Source organism: Trachypithecus francoisi, unplaced genomic scaffold, assembly GCF_009764315.1.
Source record: "Trachypithecus francoisi isolate TF-2019V2 unplaced genomic scaffold, Tfra_2.0 Lachesis_group13, whole genome shotgun sequence".
In the NCBI taxonomy this organism is placed as follows: Eukaryota; Metazoa; Chordata; class Mammalia; order Primates; family Cercopithecidae; genus Trachypithecus; species Trachypithecus francoisi.
In genome coordinates, this window is record NW_022681458.1 from 49,698,528 (window position 1) to 49,717,981 (window position 19,454).

Here is a 19,454-nt window from a genome sequence, read left to right on the forward strand (position 1 = left end):
TTCGTGGAGTGGTGTGTTCTCAAAAGAGACAAAGACATTCTAAAACAAAGTGAGTTTTCCAGGCTGACGACGAAGGGTAAGGAAGGCTTGGCAAGCTGGGGTCCCCCGAGGACTTCCCGTAACATACAAGAGTGGATGCGGGAAGAGCAGCAGAGGGCAAACCATGGCTCACCCACTCATAGACCATGGCGGGGACTGGCACTTTACAGAGAGGAGCTAAGACAGACCTGGGACCAGAAAGGTGGACCACTGTAGGACAGTTATCAGGGGAAGGAAGGGGAATCCAGGATGCAAGAAAGCCTAGCATCAAGTAGCCAAAGCCTGCAAGAGTTAAGAAAAAATGGTGACATGAGGTCAGGACCACCAGGCTGTACACTATTTGTATGTCAGTATCACCTAGAGCACTTTTTAAAAGACAGATCCAGGCCCTTAGCTGGCAATTCTGATTCAGCTGATCAAGACCAAAGCCTGTAAATCTATTTTTCACAAGGGAAGGAGGTGAGTCTGCACTAGAACAAGAAGCATTGCCCTTAAAATGGGAATTTTAGTGTATTATAATTTTCATTATATTTTATCCTTAAAATTCACTATTTGTAAGAGATCATAGTAGAATTGTGTTCATACAAAACTCACAGATTTATATATCTATATACATACTTCTGTGAGGGGTATCAGAGCATCAGCAGTGCCTTCTAAGATCCTGTGATGTCCAAATGCAGTACTAAGGTGCTGTACCTATACTGTAGCTATCTACAATTTCTAAACTGGGTAGTTCATTAGTGTTTAGAATTAAACATTAAACTTAAATATTCCATTTAAATAATAGAAAACATTTCTAGCTATTAGAAGCACTTTTACTACCAATTTTATGAAACTTTTTAGTTTCCTTTTTTTTTCCAGAAGTTCAGTTTTAAACCAGTTTTCATAGATAATTTTACATTACTTCTAGTGTCTTTTCTCAAGCACTTTTGAGACTGTGTTCAAAAACAGCCTATTGAAGAGTAAAAGCTATACCTCTGTTCCTTAGTTTAATAAATTATAAAAACCCCTCCAGTTCTTTTTAGAGTGCTCTTGTAGAAAACCAAACTGATAACTAGGTTTTATTTATCATAGTATCATCAAGTATATCTGTACTTCTAATTTTGGTGTTTAGCATCTATTACCATAAAATACTTTTAAGTTTGAGAATAAATGCATGGTTTTATTCAGAAGCTGGCAAGTAAGGAAAATGTTTTATTAATTTAAAACACTAGTTTCTATTTTGAAATTCATTTGCCTGTTTTTTGTTTTTGTTTTGCTTTTTTAAATAAAAAATTCCTTCTGCCCTGAAAAACTTCAATATTCTTACTTCTGGACAATGCTATGCACACAGTATGAATGGCCAAATTAGAATCTATTAATTCAGAATTGACCATACATAGTTCCACTGTGATTTTTGAGGTATGACATGCATACAAATGACAATGTTTCCACCTAGAACGAAAGTTCCCATACTTCAATCTTTAAATGAAAGGGGTAATAAATGCTTCCTTTCAGAATCACACACATCCCTGGCTAACAGAAGTGAAATTATTTTAAAAACTCGATGATCTTTTCATTTCTCCATTAGCCTCACCAGAAGCTGTGGAAAGAAGAAACCACATCCCCTTCTCTGACTGCATTTCTTCAGGATCTGCAGCTACTCTCCTCTAGCAGATATTCTTTCATAAGGCAGTTCTTACAGTACCCCTTGACATGCCACCCTCACCTACAAAAAGCTGTTCACATGAAGCAAAGTTAAGATTCCTTTTTTACTGCTTTAACTTTTGGATATTTTTCTGGAAGCTTCCAAATATCAGTAGAGAAACCCAGGGAAACATTCCTTTATTTTAAAAACTATGTGTTTATCATCTTATTGTGCTATGTTCTGTGCTGCGTACAGAGACTACGCGATTTTTTTTAAATCAAATATATTACCACCCTTTAAAAGGGAGTTTCTGAACTAACATGTCACACAGACAAGTAAACAATAATGAAAATTTGGTATGGACAGTGGCGGAATAGGAGAGTGGTTTTAGGTCGGAGGGGCAGTGAGCCCAGACTGGGGAGACAGAAGAGAACATCGCAGAAGTTTCTTAGAGGAAATAATGCCAATGATGAGACCTGCATGATGAGCAGGACTTAGGTAAATGAAAAGGAAGGAAAGTGAGCATTCCAGGCAAAGGGAATAGCATATGGAAAGTCCCAGAGAGGAGAGAGAAATTTCATATGATGAAATGTAGGAAGATGCAGAAGAATTGCAAAAGATGAGAATGGAGAAGCTGGGACTAGATTCTGAACTGCCTTCTTAGTATTGTTAGCATTTGGCTCATTAAAGGAATAATAAGGAATAACTTGAGAATTATTTCTTTGGGAAGTTTTAAGGGCAATCATAATGTACTCACGTTTTCCTTCTAGAAAGATCACTCTGGCCTAGTGTGGAAAATTTATTTCGAGAGGGCAAAATTGGAGGCACGGTGATTTTCTGACATATGATCTGATTTTAGTGAGCAGCAGTAGAAATGTAAAGAAATAGACAAGTTTGGGAGATCCTTAAGAGGTAAAAATCACGGGACTTGGTGATTTACTCATTTAGAATTTAAAAGTGAAACCCAGATTTCCAGTTTGGTCAATGAGTAGATAAATATGCCTGGGATAAGAAGCAGGGGAAGGAAGTGGGAGAAGGATCTGATGAGTTTGAGGTGCCTGGGAGACCCTAGGAATGTTGATATATAGATACGAAGCTCTGTAAAAGTGTGATCACCTGATCACCTATAAAAAGGTGATCTGGGCTGACTAATCAATATTTGGAAGTCAGAGGTAGTAAAATGACAAATAGAGGCCTTGGGTGAGGATGAGTGCTCTCAGGGAAAATGTTTAAAGTGCAACAAGAGAAGAGCCTTAGGGAAGTATCAACATTTAATGAATCAGTTGGAAAATGGGAGCCTACACAATAGACTATGAAGGAGCAACCAAAAAGAACAAGAAGTGGGATGTGTGTGATTCTGAAATGAAGACTTTATTACCCCTTTCATTTAAAGATTGAAGTATGGGAACTTTAATTCTAGGTGGAAAAATTGTCATTTATATCATGGAAACCCAGGGAAGAGAGGGCTTCAAAAAGGAGGACGTGGTCAGCTGTAGTGAATATTACTGAGAGATTGTGATGGCTACGGCCTGAGAAGAGACTACTAGTTTTAACAGCAATGTTGTTGGTAACATTGGTCATAGTAGTTTCTCTGAAGGGGTGACCAGAGAGCTGCAAGAATGAGTAGAGGTGAGTGCAGAAGTGAAGAAAGGGAGCAGAGACAACACTTGTAAGTTTCACTGTAAATGGAATAAAGGAAACAAGAGGTCTACCAAGGGACATGGATTGAGAGGGCCTTTTCCATTTTTATTTTAAGAAGGAAGATACTTGAGTGTGTTGAAATGCTGATGGAAATGAGCAAAGAGTGAGGGAGAGTTGGAGATAAAGGAACAAAGGGAGATAATTGATGGAAAGCCCTTGAGGATGACAGAGGGGTTGAGATTCATGATGGGTTGGCCTTAGACAAGGCACATGGGTTACAAGGCAAAAGAAAAGAAAGAAAGAAGAAGAAGAAAGAAAAAAGGAAAGAAAGAGAAAGAAAGAAAGAAAGAAAGAAAGAAAGAAAGAAGAAAGAAAGAAGAAAGAAAGAAAGAAAGAAAGAAAAAGAAAAGAGAGAAAGAAAGAAGAATTGTTTTTTAGAGTAGCAATAGATCTAGGTGGGATAAAGAATCAGGAGTCATAAAACACAAATGATAAATAAGATATGAAGGCCAGATGTTGTCGTGTATTTTAATAAGTTCCTAACTATCATACTATACATATTACACTGGAAAGAGCCCTGACTTCGACAGCACTTTTGTTTACTAGTTGTGTAAATTACTAAGACAAGTAATTTAACTTCATTTTCCTAATATATATAAAAAAATGGAAATTTTATAAATCTACCTTGAAAGCCTATATTAAGGAATACATTTTGATCATGTTAAGTCAGTATTAACACAATGATGGTCCTGTTGTAAGATTCTCAAGTAAATCTACCTTGAAAGCCTATATTAAGGAATACATTTTGATCATGTTAAGTCAGTATTAACACAATGATGGTCCTGTTTTAAGATTCTCAAGTAACTGAAAACATATTTACTATCGTCTTGTCTTAAGAATCAGTTTTCGGCCGGGCGCGGTGGCTCAAGCCTGTAATCCCAGCACTTTGGGAGGCCGAGACGGGCGGATCACGAGGTCAGGAGATCGAGACCATCCTGGCTAACACGGTGAAACCCCGTCTCTACTAAAAATACAAAAAAACTAGCCGGGCGAGGTGGCGGGCGCCTGTAGTCCCAGCTACTCGGGAGGCTGAGGCAGGAGAATGGCGTAAACCCGGGAGGCGGAGCTTGCAGTGAGCTGAGATCTGGCCACTGCACTCCAGTCCGGGCGACAGAGCGAGACTCCGCCTCAAAAAAAAAAAAAAAAAAAGAATCAGTTTTCTTGGTTGTTTTTAGAAGATAATAAGCAAAATCACTGGAAGACAACCAATAGCTTTAGCGTATGGATACACAACACATAGCATAGTGCCAGACACATAATATCTACTCAAGAAATATGCATATAATAAATTACTGAAAGACAGCTTGGGGGTTCTATCTATGTTATTCAAACCTTTGCTTTCACTATATTCCAGTAAATGCTCCAGCCTCAATCCTCTTCACTATCTGCTAGTTAGTCACTTCAGGGTCACAGAAGAAAACAAATACATCACCTGAGGAGGTTTGTCTTGACTATTAATCCATTTTTGCACACACAGCCTACAAAGATGAAAATCGCTTGGCTCACATGGCCCAGAAGGCTAGAGTAGATGGGACCTGATCCGTTGCTTGTCTCCTCTGTTACTTAGTGTCATTTTTTTTTTTCTCTCTGTCGCCCAGGCTGGAGTGCAGTGGCCGGATCTCAGCTCAATGCAAGCTCCGCCTCCTGGGTTCATGCCATTCTCCTGCCTTAGCCTCCCGAGTAGCTGGGACTACAGGTGCCCGCCACCTCGCCCAGCTAGTTTTTTGTATTTTTTAGTAGAGACGGGGTTTCACCGTGTTAGCCAGGATGGTCTCGATCTCCTGACCTCGTGATCCGCCCGTCTCAGCCTCCCAAAGTGCTGGGATTACAGGCTTGAGCCACCGCGCCCGACTAGTGTCATTTTTAACACTGTCACCAATGAAGCTCACTAAGAAAGGATGCCTGAATTAACCACAAGCAAATAATTTTGGTCGAAAACGCATAGATTTAGTTCAAGACAAAAGGGAAGAGAATAAATATATTCTTAGCATAAAATGGTTTCCCACATCATTTTCTTTCTCTAAAGTTTATAGCAAACTTTGTCTCCTGAGAACAGCTTGAAAGTAAGGAGATGCTGAGAGGAAAACTCAGTGGGGAGAGCTGCAGCAAATTGCCCCAGATAAGCTTAAGGCAACACCAGCTCTGGACTCCCAAGACGCTAATGAACCATAGATTCCTACCTCTTCCCAAGGCCTGATATTTACAGAAATGTTGTCAAAGACATCTAAAGTTCCATAAAATATTGTATTTTTAAAAGGTCTTCAAACCAAGTCCTGTAAACCGATAGGAGTTACCCACTTGCTGAGAGTTAATAGGCTCTTGACTGAGTGGTGAAGTTTGAAAAGGACCATTAGAGACAGAACACAACTTCTCCCAGCGGTCTGCCCTCTTCACTCTTCTGAGGGCTCTGCCATCGAAACAAGGCAGGGCATTACCGAGTCAAAAAACAGAGCAAACAACTAAGGAGCTACTTATTTTGCTCTTAATAATAAAATGTTTTGAGGTCCAGGATTTCTAACTAAATCTATATGAGCCTTTTTATGCCAAATTATTGAATTATAATTGTATTTGGATGTCATAAGTGAAAATGTTGCATACAAGTTTTTCTCGCAAGATTTCACAGATTTTTCAGTATTTATCTATGTAAATATATTACAAGTAGAAACTGAGTTAATAAAAGCCCATGCAAATAATCATCCACTATTGTTGCATTTCAATTACTCCAGTCCCCACATTACTATGTATATTTGAGATGCTGGTACTTTTTCCAATTTAAAATCTAGCAATTCCTGAATCGTGTCATCAAGGCCTTGCCTGAGAATGCAGTAACATGAAAATTAGTTTTCTTACACTTTATTTTAATTTTATGTTCAATAAGAATATTTATAGCATATGCAAGCAATGATAAGGATAATCACATTTCACATTTTATATTAGTACCTATCACTGGTGGAATGAAGAGGAATTTCTGTTTATTTGCATCCATCCTGTTCCCAACCCATACCACTGCCTTACTAGCAAAGTTTCTGATCCAAGTAGTTTCAATTATTTTTCTGAAAAAATAGAATAATGTTCAGCTTGCAGAAGAAATGTTAAATTTGTAGCAAGAATGTTGAAGGACATGGTCTCTGTTTTGAAGAGTTGTTTTCTAAGTCTTTAACAGAGATTAAATAACAAGAATGTTATGACTGGTTCTCTGCTCTTTACAAAACTTGAGAATTGATTGTATCCTTAAATTCTCTGTGTCCCTCATGCTAGGCTGTCACTTTTAGCTAGCATTTTTATTTGAGTCTGTGTCCCAGAAGCTTTAAAAAGGGGAGACTCTTCTACTCATCCATGCCTTAAAGAAACTATGACAGCAGGTGAGGCTATTGTGGAATGTGTTAAGTTGTAGGAACTCAGACTTCATTACATCCAGAACACATTCAATAGGAATGCTTTTCCAGTCTTTAAAAAACTTCGATCGCAACTCAAGCTAGATATGAGGTTTTACTGCCTCGTATGTTTATACCTGATAAGATAAGGAGAGGAAATCATAAGAATTGTATATCTTCTTTGAAACCAACTCTAACCAACAATGGGGACAATCGTGACTTTATTACTATATTCATAAGTTATTTCTGTCCCAGGCACAATGTAAATATAAGGAGAACAAAACAGTTTTTCCTTTTCTAGTTAAATAAAAGTAGTTTCATTTTGCTTTGGAGAAATGGCAGTAAGTAGGGGAAGGGGAAAATTAATTACAAAAGGTGTGCAAGAATGTGAATATTTCAATACCAGGGTTTCCCTCTACTGTCATTACATATAAAAAATAGCAAGATTACATAAATATATTCAAAATTAAAAATTTTTGATTTCTATAAAAGTATGACACATTTTGTGGGCCAACAGCAAAAGATAGTTGAAAAGATAATAAACTAAACTGTAATACTCACGTGCTTGTGCATGTCAAGATCATATGGGATGTTAAAGCATGATTTTAAAAATTGAATTTAGGTCCACTAAACAAAATAAAGGCAATACATTACATAGTAAAGGTTCTCTCTGCTAGAATGTCTGCATTACAGACACAGTCAAAATGTAAGATATTTTATACCCTTTCAAAAGGTAACATGTTCCATAATTAAGGCAAAAGTAATTTATTTTGTTTAACGTATATAAATAATGTCTCTATTTCTCTACATCTTTCTCCTAGCATATCAAAAATAATATTCTATAATAAATGTTAGTAAATATTGATGATTAATCATAAGTAAATATTAGCAATAGAAATAAATGTTACTTTCAGAATTCAATGAACTTAGAGTTCCGAAATAATCTAATCAATATACATTAACAGTCTACAACATTCCTGAGAAATGGCCACACAGCTTTCAATACCACCAGAAGCCCACTACTTTACAATGGAACTCATTCTCCTATTGAACAGCTCTAGTTGTTTAAAAATATGCAGTGGAGATCTGCCCCCGTAAAACATCCACTAAATTCCTGATGTTTCCTCTAGTTTAGGATCTTTTCAATTTACTCAGAAATGCTTACACAGAATCAGACTCTTCTGGACGAATCAGTGGCCTAGGAATTTGATTACATTTGAAATAAAGTCCTAATTAAAGTGGGGCATTACCAGAGAAATATCATTTGACCAGCCCCCAAAGGCCTCGCAGACTATAGTGAACAATGTGTAGGGTCTAGTTCTCTGGTCTATACAACAGAAGTTTGACCTTATAAAACTTCAGAATTGAGTGGACTGAAGAAAGTTAACATGTAATCCCCTCAAAAAATAAACAGAAATTCGGAACTAGTCAGTTCTCTCAAGTGAAATATGTAAGTGTTAAATGGGTAAGATATTCATGTTGTTTTGTCAAAGCCATTCCAATGTGAAGGCTACATAGAAGTCAAATTATTTTAAGAATGACTAGGCAGTAGAGCATCAGAACAAGAGAAATGGGTTAACTGAGTAAATATTTAATAGCATCAGAAACTAATAACCTGGTGCATCTGTCTCTGCACCTAGGACTCTGCGTTTGCTAGTTCAGGTTGGTTTTTTAAAAAACACCAAATTGGGTGGGTGCAGTGACTCACGGCTGTAATCCCAGCACTTTGGGAGGCCGAGGCAGGTGGATTACTTGAGGCCAGGAGTTCAAGACCAGTCTGGCCAACATGGAAAACCCCCATCTCTACTAAAAAATACAAAAAGTTAGCCAGGGTAATGGCACATGCCTGTAGTCCCACCTAATAGAGAGGCAGAGACATAAGAATCACTTGAGCACAGGAGGTGGAAGTTGCAGTGAGCCAAAATCACGCCACTGCATTCCATCCTGGGTAATAGAGTAAGACCCTCAAAATAAAAAACAAAAACACACCAACTTGGAAAGCACTTGGATAGAAAATACAACTTAACTTTCAGAACTTCTTTGGCCAACCTTTAATCTTTGTCCAAAGGGAAACATTCTTTTTTATAGAAATATGGATTTAGTCAAATTTTACACTGTAATATTTCTGCTTTGATCCATAATGTGTTCCTTTGATAAATTAATTATCTAAACAACATCTTATTTTCAGCTTTTTAGGGAAAGGAATACAGGGGCAATGGTAAACACATACATACACACGCATGTACATACTGGACTGTATTGATTTAAGTCTGAACTGCTAAATCTGGCTTTGCCCCCTTTCTACCCACTTAACCTTACTTGACTTGCAGTAAGGTAAGGCCTCACCATTTGCCATTCTCTGTCTCTTTAGCTTTCCCTGTTTCTTTCCCTGCAAGCACCAGGGTAGAAACAATATGTGTAGCTGTACTATAGAACAGCCCACTTCAATAGCTCTTGACCTAAGTGTTGACTAGCAATGGGCATAAGCCCTATTAGCTTTGCTGCAAATAACTCAGATTATATCAGAAATTGTTCTTCAAAAGGTCAGGAACTCTCTAGAACAAACCATTTATAAACATTTAAACAGGAAACTAGTTGAGGATTTTAAACAGAGACATGAAGAGTTTCTACCATAGCCTCTTATCTATTTTAGAAGAAAGAGCACAACCCTTACATTAAACCTCTTTAAATGGAGGACAGAGAAATCAATGTCTAAATCATAAGCTACTGAAGGAAACATGCAGACTTCCAGATATATATATATAATTTTTATATAATTTAAAATGTTTAATGCTGTGTTATTGCTTAATACCTACTATACATAAACATTAAGATCACAAACACTATGGTTCACATACATGTTTGTATGGATATTAGATTTCTGTGTTTCTACTCTTCTTAATATACTAAAATCTCATTTCTAAAATATGTCTATTCCATTACTAGCAGTGGTTATATATTCAGGTTTTCAATCAACTGATTTGCTTGTTTGGATTGACTATAAATTTGTTGACATATATTGATGATTCCTCATTTTCTTGCCCAGAGATCATTTCTTCTACTCATTTATTTTCAGTCTCTCTGCTTTCTTATTTGACAGTATCCTATGAGCAGCATAACAGAGCACTCCAAGCTCGTAAGGAATAGTGTAAACTGATTACCAGATTTGGATGGAAACTATTCCCTGCCCATGTGATCACCCTGGCTGGATAATGAACTTTGTGAAAATATCCATGTCTTACCACACTAAGGCAACAGCCTCATTCAAACAAGCTCTTATTTTTCCCTTATACTTCAGTTCATAATTGTGAATATGGCACGAATCCAGAAACAAACTGTCAGTATGGGATGAGGTACAGTGTTAAAAATAAAATAGCCTAAAAACTGGATTTTCACTTTTAAAAATTCTTGATATTCTTTTGTAACTGACAGAAAGAAAAATAGTCCTAATAAGATGTGTTTGAAAAATACTATAGCTGAAAAGACAATGTATAACTGACATTTAGGGAACTCACAGAAAATTTCCCTGCATGCAGGTGTTCAGAAGCACTGAGGGGTTACTAATGAACCCTAAATAGAAGTGTCAAATAGTTTGTTATGGGAAGAAGGTCCAGAAATAAAAGTGAAAATCAGAGCTGGTTCATTACACCGGCAATGTGACTGGCAAACCCCACTGCTAACGTCTCCTTTAAACCGCAGGTGCATGGTTTGAGTGCTATAGTGTGTAGCCCCCGGCCCTGGCACAGAATGAACACAGCCTCCTCCATGGGTTCACAACTTGCCCTGCTTCCATATTAGTCACACGTTCCCATGTGGGAAATTTCACCCAACACTACCACTTTAATTTTGGTGTATTTGCTTACTGCAGCTGCACTTGCTACCAAAAACATCATACCACAAAATTCCAAAGTAACTTCAAAGAAGAGGGAAGAAACCAAAAAAGTTCTATACATTCTTAGTTTTCTCCATGGAAGTAGTTTGTTCAGTTTAATAGCAGTTATCAATGTGGAAATACTGTAATTCAAACAAAAAAAAAATCACCAACCATCCTAGCTAAAGAGACACAGATAAGAAACAAACTAATGATTTAAATGTCATCTACAGGCTCTCTAGCACATTGATGGTAAATCCCTTACAAATTTGGGTGTGTAACATAAAATATTGCCCATCATAATGATGCATATAAATATCTCTACACAAGAAAGCACTATACATATTTTACAACTTTTTTCAGACTTTAATATTTTGCAGATGGCATCTGGATCTTAAAGATGTATAGATATTTTGCAGCTCTGTTTAATCATAAATAATACATTTGTCTGATTCATTAATACCAGAGGCATGTTTTTTTCTCCCGATGAATATGCTTATCATCCATGACTGCCAATAATAAAAACCTTTATATGGAAATAACCCATTTCATAAGAATAGGAATTCACTTGCCATTTTCCATTCCTGCTGACTAATTACTAGGGTGTTGAAGAGTACCTTCAGATTGAAGAGTGTCTTCAGATTGAGTTCATAAAAGCTATATTTCTCATGTGTTTGGGCAGAAATTTTCAAGAATGTCATTTCAGATTTAGTGAAAGCCCAAGGCAAAAGTTTTATCATGAAATGAACATATTAAGACTCAAAAGACACTTGACGATGGCATTACAAATATGAAGCAAATGTATTTGGACTAACAAAGGTCAAAAAAATTCAAATACCTATGAAAACATGGCGAAACAAGTAGAATATGTTGTAATGGCACGCAAAAGTGTTCATTTTAGTGTGTATTCTTTATCGTGAGTTTAGGCTTCACATAGCATTGTTAATATAGGCTAAATATGCATTTAAATATATTTATAGTATCCAGTGTCTACTATGTGAATATCTACATAAGTTATTTTGAAATGACATTTTCTTATTCAATAGGTTTATTTTGGCAACAAAAAAAATGTATGGATGCTAGTGAAAATCAGTAGATTTTAAAAGCCTCAAAGAATACATTTGTTGAAATTTGCATTCGGTTTGAAAAACGTGTGTTTAACAATTGAACACAGCCATATTTTAACTTTTAAGCTCTCATGTTGCGAAAGTATCAAGGTATTACAGCAATTTACTCTTAAGGACATTATGCTGGGCTTTGAAATTTAAAAAATAGGATATTTCTTCTTGGAATATTTCATGATCAATGTACAGTCCCTATGCGAGGAAAATTAAAGCTGTCTGACAAGTCCTAGAAACACCACTAGCTGTTAAAGACGTAGGAAATTGCATAAAAGCATAAAAAGCACTGGGTAATTTTGCAAATTTCATCCTAAACACAATTGTAAAGATGTCTGTCTTTCAGTTCTTTCTTCCTCTTATTTCTGAAGCATAGCCCTTTAGTTCTTGCCGTTTTAAAATCTTTGCCTACCATAGCTTTGCTTCTTAATGTACTGGTTGATCTTACCAGGCTAAAAAAGTATTTACAGGGGGTGCTTTCTTTTATCTGTATTCGCAGAGAATGCTAACAAATTAGAAGAAAGTGCCAGAGAACACCACATACCTTGTCCGGAACATTACAATGGCTTCTGCATGCATGGGAAGTGTGAGCATTCTATCAATATGCAGGAGCCATCTTGCAGGTAACATTTTTACTCGTAAGCATAGTTAATGTATAAAGTTAATATGTAGAAACTAAATTGTGATGTTTATAGAAAATTGGTCGACATTCTTCTTGAATAGGTGATCAGCAACAAAACTTTTCTCTGCTTCTCCTGTGCATGTATACACATACACACATACACACTAAAAACTATATATATGTGCACCTTACACACTCAAGTACTATATAACACATTACTAAACTCTTCTAGTACAATTTGAAATTGTACTTTGTGCATTATAAGCTCCTTAAAGGTACCAGTTCCTCCGTATTACCTCTCTTTCTCCTGAACACAGAATTGTACTTGGCATGTATCAAGTGCTCAGTAAGTATTTATCAGACAAATGAATGGATGAAGCCTCATGTATTTTAGATAGCATAGTTGCTTCTCAGAGTTCATCTCTTCCTAAGTCCTTCAGGTCTTCTCATAAATATCATCAATCCTTGTTTTGCTAGGCATTCACTATTTTCTATAGATCTGCTCTCCCATGGAGCCTTGCAAAGTGAAATCATTAGCTATACCTCCACAGTTTCAAACTCAGTAGAGACACAAAGAAATTGCCTATCTGGATTTAGTTTATGAATATAAATACTGGCCAGGCATGATGGCTCACACCTGTAATCTCACACTTTGGGAAGCCGAGGTGAGAAGATCACTTGAAGCCAGGAGTTTAAGACTAGCCTGGGCAACAAAGGGAGATCCTATCTCTAAAAAAAAAAATTAAAAAATTAAAAAAATTAAATTAAAAATTAGCCACGCAGGGTTGCATGCACCTGTAGTCCCAGGAACTACTTGAGAGCTGAGATGGGATGATCCCTTGAGCCCAGGAGTTCAAGCCTGCAGTGAGCTATGGTCACACCACTACACTCCAGCCTAGGCAACTAAGCAAGACCCCATTTCTTATATATATATAAATATATATTTATTTAAATACCTCCTGTGTATTCACGTCTAAAATATAATTATTTCAGAGATGGCAAAGCCAAAATGAAAACATAATTTATTTTTATTTTTATTTACATTAAGTACAAGTGACATATGATGAAATAGGTTGTATTTTCATTTACAACAGAAGGTTTCTCTCTCTCTCTCTCTCCCCCTCCCACTCTTCCTCCCTTTCTCCACCCCTCCACCTAGAGCTGTCTTCCTTTCATGTTTTCCCTCCACAAAATATACTAGCACAGGCCTTCAGCTGAAGTCAGGCAGAGTGAACAAAACTGAGAAGTTACTCCTGCTACCCCCTCACTCCCCAGCAGTGTCATTATTATTAAACCCTTCCTGGCGGAGAGAAAAAAATTCTCAGGATGTAGTTATAAGAAATTCAAAGTGAAGTAATAGAATAGTTCCACAAAATCAGTGACATGTTGATCCCCTTTAAGTATTGTTTTCTTATGAGCTATTTTCTCATTTCATAGACACATGCTAATTTTCATATGTAGATTGTCTACCTGAGCTTTCCACGAGGGTTGAGTGGGAGAGGCAACATTCATTCTCAGATGAACACTACCTCGTCTTGTTTTGCAGAACTATATTGCCTACACCATACTTACTTTTTTCTAACAAAATTTGACTCTATCATCAGCAGATGATTTTTTGGCCAGAAAATCAATGACTCATCCTGTAACTCTGATCCTACTATTTCTCAACATTTATTCTGACAATAGCATAGAGAATGTTTCATCCAAAACAAACAGACTAATTTTTATACCCATGTCATCAGAAACAAATATTTTTTCAAGTAAACATGTTGGCTTAGGTTTATTAAAGAGCAAATTAAATAACATGTAAAGCTCACCTTCCAGAAAATATAGAAATAACAGTCATTCTTGGACATGTATTATCTCTCTATATTGTCACCAAAAACAAATTAGTGAGTAATCCTCCTACCTTTGAAATTACTATCATAAATGTAAAAAGAAACCACAAATCTTATAACTGAGAAACACAAAGAAATCTTATTGAAAATAAGTAGTTGTGAGCCATAACCACAAAGTAATATTCATTTAGAAAGGGACACAAAAAGCCCTAATTTTGTGATGAAAATAAATGCCCATCGATCAACTATAAAAATGAAGGCAACAGCTACAGGTAACTGGGCACTATAATTTCTTCCAGGTGTGATGCTGGTTATACTGGACAACACTGTGAAAAAAAGGACTACAGTGTTCTATACGTTGTTCCCGGTCCTGTACGATTTCAGTATGTCTTAATCGCAGCTGTGATTGGAACGATTCAGATTGCTGTCATCTGTGTGGTGGTCCTCTGCATCACAAGGTCAGTAACAGCACTTGGTGGCTACCCAAATGAAGGGATATATTGTTCCTCCTTTATTTAATCAGATCCCTCTGAGTTGAGTTCCTTCATGGACTCTGTGGCCATCCATTCTCTATGAGTCCTATGTCCTTAGCTTAAGAGTATTTGAATAGCCAGTGGAGTAGTACAATAGCATATTGGGGTGGTACAAATTATTTTCTTTAATTTGCCTGATGATAAAGATTATTTATTTTTACTTACTTGAATTAGTATCCTTATCTACCTGGATCGGTATCCTTATGTACCCGAATCAGTTTTAACATGTCTTGGTATAATAACAAACATTTTTATCTTAGGATGACAAAATAGTTTTCAGTCACAAAATGCACAAATACATGTAGTTGTACTTTTATGGTAAATGAAAACCTTAGATACATAAAACCATGCAGCAAATATCACAAAAAACTCTTATATCAAATTCCCAGCTGAATCAAAAGGCAATTGTTTCCTGGAGAATCAGGTTGAAAGACACAGGGGTTTCCTTCAGTTTCAACAGAAAAGAAAACCATGATTAATTAGCAATGTCTGACGTTGGGCTTGGAGTAAAGGAATGAGGCCAGTACTTGCTTAATTCCATTAGCATACAAACCAATGGTAACCAAGAATTGGACTTTAAGCCAAATGCATATCATTTATGTTGTGTATAACCAGAAAAGTCATTGAAGATAGTCCTTACTGACTTGATTTCACTCTTCTATAAAAAGTTCCAAGGAAGATTCTAAGATTTTCACCAAATTCACAAGGCTTTTAGACTTTCTTCATTTGTGCAGCTCTCCAGTAAATCAAAATATTTCTCTAAAAATTGTTTTGAACAGATACAAAAATAAAAGAAAGTATCATATCTTTAGAAAATAAGGGCCATAATACATTTCAGTATGGTATTGCACTCTCTTCTTTGAGGAAAAGTGTTGCATTTGCTCTTGAAAAAGACAAAATGTGGTTCATAAATCCTCACCTGGACTAAAGGCTTAAGGGAAGATCATCGACTAAAGCTTTGGGCTGCTCTAAGCTGAGTTGAGTTCATCAACTCAACTCTCACGTTTAGATGCCAAGTGATTATATTAAAATAGATTCTGGGGAACATAAAGATAACAAGAATCCAAAAATACTGCATATAAAAAGAAAAAGAAAAGAATCTAAAACATAGGAAACTGTGCCATATTACTCTAATAACTAACCAATATCAGTACATGAAAAACAAAACCTATATTTAAAGGATATAATCTCAACAATGTGATTGCTACTTCGACTACTGACACAAATGCAAAACTAAATACTTTAGCAGATGTTTTCAATTCTGTTATGAATCACAGTTGCATTCCCATACATAATAAAAACAACGGAAATATACAGGGTCCTTTCCTCACGAGAAATTGTGTAAGCGTATATTATGTGTGTGTATCATATATATGTATACACATATACACACATATATATGCACATTTAATAACATTACAGAGAAGGAACAATTATCTCCGCTTTCAAGATAGAGACCCTGAGGTAGAAGCTGGCAAATTGCTGACTTTACACAGCGGAGCAACAAGGGCAGAAATGGGGTCCAGGTGGCCTAGTGCCAGAGCCTGGGCACTTCACCATGCTCATACTGCACCGTATCTGGTAAGGATTTTGTGTATTCTGATGCTTAAGATTATCTAAACTGAATTCCAAATTAGAGTATTTTTCCAAGGCATATGGACTTATTCATTTCCATGTTATAATAAACTAAAACCTGTCCTCAATTTATTGGCTTTTGAGGGGAAGACATAGCACATAAACTAAATTAGTATTTTGTAATGCCTTTTACAAATCTGCCTTAAGCCCATCAAACCTTTAGAGCCTTTCCAGGATTCATACTAGTCAATAAAGCACACCAGTTCCCAGTGTGGATTCATTTCACTCACTTGAAAACATTCTGCTTTGAAACCAAACTTTCCAACTAGGCTGTCTGTCTCCAAACCCCAGAAACCCTACTTTCCTGATGACCTGGCCATATTTGTCTGTCAAGACTTATTTCAAAATAGGTCTTGCTGAAAGATTTACAAAATTGCAGCAAGCAGAAGTCCTCCCATTTCCTTTGATTTTTCGTCTTCCTCATCTGGTCTCTCCTGTCTTCTGCCTCTCTCTTCTATCTCTTCTCCTTCTTTCTACTTTCTTTTTAAAAAAAAAAAATTTCTGTTTTGCTTTACTATTTTAGCCAAACACCTGCCCTCCTCCTAAACACCACATGTGTCACAAAAAATATGGACATTTGGAGACATGTTTCAAAATGAAAAGAGTTACCCTGTTGAGAAGTTGGATTTTTGATCCTTTTATTTCTAGCTCCCATTTGCTGGGAATGTGATTTCAGCTCCATGTTCACTTTAACAGATCTATCCTCCCTCTAAAACTATACATATATATATTTATATACACATACGTACACACACACATATATACATAAACCCACATATACACACATATATATGTGTATGTATATTTATATATTTTATATATTCTGATACTTCACAGATTATTATAATAGAATTTTATATGAACTTTCCATTATTCTCATTTGCATAGTCAGAGCATTTTTTGTTACAAGAGAAAAAAATACTAGACCAGAGATTTTCAGATAATTTGACTGAATATTAGATTTTTATAGATGCCAAATAATTGGTACCAATTTACGTCCCTAATTTATACTATTAAGGTACAAAAATGATATTAGGCTCATCCAAAACAATGTTCCTTTCCATTACATATCAGATATTAACAGTTGGCTCATTCTCTGCTGGTTTGATAGAATTTAAACTCATAACATTGAAAAGTCAATATAACATTCATTCTTAAGACATTTAAAATATAAAATTGTTGAAGACCTTTAAAGTGAGATAAAATGGGCTCACGACTTGCTTGATTGCATTGTGCTGAGTCATTCTTTGTGCCTTAATGAGTAAGCAGTTAAGGACAAAGTAAATGTCTTCCTCTTCAGCTTCTGCCTGTGTTCAATTCCCAACAAAAACTTAAAGACAACTGCACAGAGAAGCAAAATAATAACTTTTCCAAAATAATCCAAGTTTCTACTAATGATAAAATCTTTCATCTGAAATGTTTTAATAATTTGCTTAATCCACATCTTTACTCTGTGATTGTAGGACCAAACTTTAGGTAATAGCATTGGACTAAGATTTGTAAACTTTCCAACCTTCTAGGAAATGCCCCAGAAGCAACAGAATTCACAGACAGAAGCAAAATACAGGGCACTACAGTTCAGACAACACAACAAGAGCATCCACGAGGTTAATCTAAAGGGAGCATGTTTCACAGTGGCTGGACTACCGAGAGCTTGGACTACACAATACAGTATTATAGACAAAAGAATAAGACAAGAGATCTACACATGTTGCCTTGCATTTGTGGTAATCTACACCAATGAAAACATGTACTACAGCTATATTTGATTATGTATGGATATATTTGAAATAGTATACATTGTCTTGATGTTTTTTCTGTAATGTAAATAAACTATTTATATCACACAATATAGTTTTTTCTTTCCCATGTATTTGTTATATATAATAAATACTCAGTGATGAGAAAAAACTGGCATTCTTAAATTTGCGGTATCTTATAACTGTAAATATAATCAGACTAGTACAATCTGTACAGCTACCAATATTTCATGTTTCTTCTCATCTTGAGACAGCACATTAGTTTGTACAGGACTCAGTGGCTAGGTTTTGAGTGATTCCAAGATCAAGGGAAATGATGGTTATTGGAAAAGAGAAAAAATAATTTACTTTATATCGAGTGAGGATAAAATATTTCAGATCTTTGAATCATCTCTATTTCATCAACTTTCTTCCCTGGCCTTCCATTTTCATCCCTAGAGCAGAAAGATATCTGGCATATAAACTAAATAAAAGAAGAAGGGGAGGGAAAGTGTTTTATAACTCATAAAGGAGAGGGAAAGAAGATATTGGTTTTTATTGGGGAATTAGCTTAGAATCCCCCAGTTAAGTGCATGTATCTGAAGGATACTGAACAAGTTACATACTAGGTATACACAGAGTGGCAAAATATATTCCATTTAGGTGGGTGGAATTACCAGGGGAAAAACGTAATAATACCATTAAATGTGAAACACCAAAGTCGTGATTTCTCAAGAGCACCATACTATATTTATAGTATATAGTTCTTTGAAAAGAAGTTAGAATCACAACCAATACCCTACGAATAGTTTTATGGCTAATGCAGCACCGTAATTTGTAAGGGATGATGACAATATTTCATGAAAACAGAGATATGTTTTGAGCATATATATATGGTGAGGTAAGAAAGAAAATTAATCCTATAGCATCTGAAAGACCTCACTAGGAAGTTGGTATGGATTTTTGTTTGATTTGTGCATACAAATAGGTATCACAACTTGGTTTGGAAAAAATAAGCTGTGAAAAGTCTCAAGGAATAAGATGAAAATAAATCAATTATTATCATTTAGCTCTGCAAAGCTTTCCATGGCTAACACAGTAAATTTAAATAAAGCTCTCTTTGTCTCCTTCAAATAACCTGTGCGTGGACTTTAAAAAAACAAAGGACACTCCAAATATCAAATCAACACATTCTGAATATAAAATATTCAGTGAAAAATTATTTTCTGAAGTGATGTTTAAAATACTCATTAAAACATAAATAAAGGTGACAATCTAAGTAGGATTTAGGACTCTGAAAAACCTGGTTTTCTAGATTAGTCATCACTGTGAAAAGTGTGACTCTATTGGCATAACC

At 35.9% G+C, this 19,454-nt stretch overlaps 1 protein-coding gene across 1 annotated transcript in view; it reads left to right on the plus strand.

The window, feature by feature from the left end:
* Positions 1 to 18,269, plus strand: part of TMEFF2 (transmembrane protein with EGF like and two follistatin like domains 2) — a 245,391-nt gene extending 227,122 nt beyond the window's left edge. The window contains exons 8-10 of the mRNA XM_033230800.1: positions 12,230 to 12,353; positions 14,490 to 14,648; positions 17,879 to 18,269. Coding sequence (XP_033086691.1) covers positions 12,230 to 12,353; positions 14,490 to 14,648; positions 17,879 to 17,975 — 380 coding nt within the window. The 3' untranslated portion in view covers positions 17,976 to 18,269. The remainder of the gene's footprint in view (positions 1 to 12,229; positions 12,354 to 14,489; positions 14,649 to 17,878) is intronic.
* The last annotated feature ends 1,185 nt before the right edge of the window (positions 18,270 to 19,454 follow it).